The 1,503-nt window shown below is 44.7% G+C and overlaps 1 protein-coding gene across 1 annotated transcript in view; it reads left to right on the top strand.

Moving 5' to 3' along the window:
* Positions 1-924, top strand: part of LOC140557002 (izumo sperm-egg fusion protein 1) — a 6,098-nt gene extending 5,174 nt beyond the window's left edge. Inside the window, exon 9 of the mRNA XM_072681129.1 lies at positions 855-924. Within this exon, the coding sequence (XP_072537230.1) occupies positions 855-924 (70 nt within the window). The remainder of the gene's footprint in view (positions 1-854) is intronic.
* The last annotated feature ends 579 nt before the right edge of the window (positions 925-1,503 follow it).

Genomic DNA, 1,503 nt, shown 5'->3' with positions numbered 1-1,503 from the left:
AGGGGAGGATGTATGGACAGATAAATGAATGTATGGATGGATGAATGGTTGTATGTTTAGATGGTGGTTGGTGGTTGGTGGACACATAGATGGAGGATGGCTGGATGAATTCAATAATGAATAACTGGATGGGTCATTTGATGCACAGGTGAAGGGATGGATGATGAAGTGAATGGAAGGATGATAAACGTCCTGGTCAAGAATGATGCTCAGTCAATGGATAGAAGTGTGAACAGATGATTGGAGGGAAGGATGCATGGACAGATTCATTATTCATATGGATGGAGGATGGATGGATGAATGGATGAATGAAGTAATGGTTGGACGGGTTAGTTGATGGACACATGGATGGAGGATGGCTGGATGAATGGGTGAGTGAATTGACGAATGAACAGATGATAGATATGATGGTCAAGGATGATGGTCAAACTGTCAAAAGATGGATGAATGCCTAGATGATTAGGTCCTTTAGATTGTTCAAAGGTTCTCCACAGATTCACATGTCTCCATTACAAACTTGGCGGAGAATAGATGGATGGATGGATGGATGGATGGATGGATTGATTGACATCTGGACAGATGTCTGGATGAGATGATGGGTGGTTGGGTGAACAGATGGATGAGATGGATGTAAGAATGGAGGTATAGATGAATGAATGAACTGATGGTGTATGTAAAGATGAGGAGATGGATGGATGGTTGAGCAGATGATGAGTAGATTGACAAATGAACTGATGGTTACTGGGCTTATGGTCAAGGTAACATAAGCTAACTCAGAACTGTGACCTGGGAAGCGACACTGAGACAGATATAAGCTTCGGCTCATTGCTTGTGTTTGTTGTTTCATATTTCAGCACTAGGATGATGGTGAAATGGCAGAAGAACGAGAGAACAAGAGCGAAAGAAGACGAGGAGGGAACATGAGCGGTCTGATCAGACGGACAGAAGGCGACTGTGTCTAATAAACACATGTTTATGAATATGATAAAAGCATAAACAAACCCTGAAGCTGGTCCTTCCATTCAGTGGATCTTAAGCGGGACAATGTGATCTAAAGGTCAGAATGGAGAAAGAGCAAAACAGGATGATGAGAGTCAGGCGGCTGAGGGGCAGCTCTCTGCTGTTTACAGGCTGGGTTATTTCGGGTTTATCTGAGTGAATGATCTTTCTGTTGAAGGCATCTTTCCGCCAGGCTCAGGCCCGGTCACATGCAGCTCCACCTTAGCTCAGGGCGAGATTATACACAGCAGATGCCAGCCGTGCAGTAAGAGCCAAATACATTCATTCATCAAAATGGGAGAAAACAAGGAGGTGGATACGTTTCTGATGAATGAACGGCATGCAAGCGAACACGTGGGCGAGAGGAACGGATAGTCATATCTCATGGTCGCAGGCAAATCTCATGGATTACATCGTTTTTTTCTAGAATTAATATTCCCCTGCCCAGCACCTAATCCCGGGGATAATCCGTCATCCTCCGACGCCACTGCAGGGGGACGAAGG

This window comes from Salminus brasiliensis, chromosome 6, assembly GCF_030463535.1.
Source record: "Salminus brasiliensis chromosome 6, fSalBra1.hap2, whole genome shotgun sequence".
Taxonomy (NCBI): Eukaryota; Metazoa; Chordata; class Actinopteri; order Characiformes; family Bryconidae; genus Salminus; species Salminus brasiliensis.
This window is presented reverse-complemented; position numbering and strand designations above follow the sequence as displayed.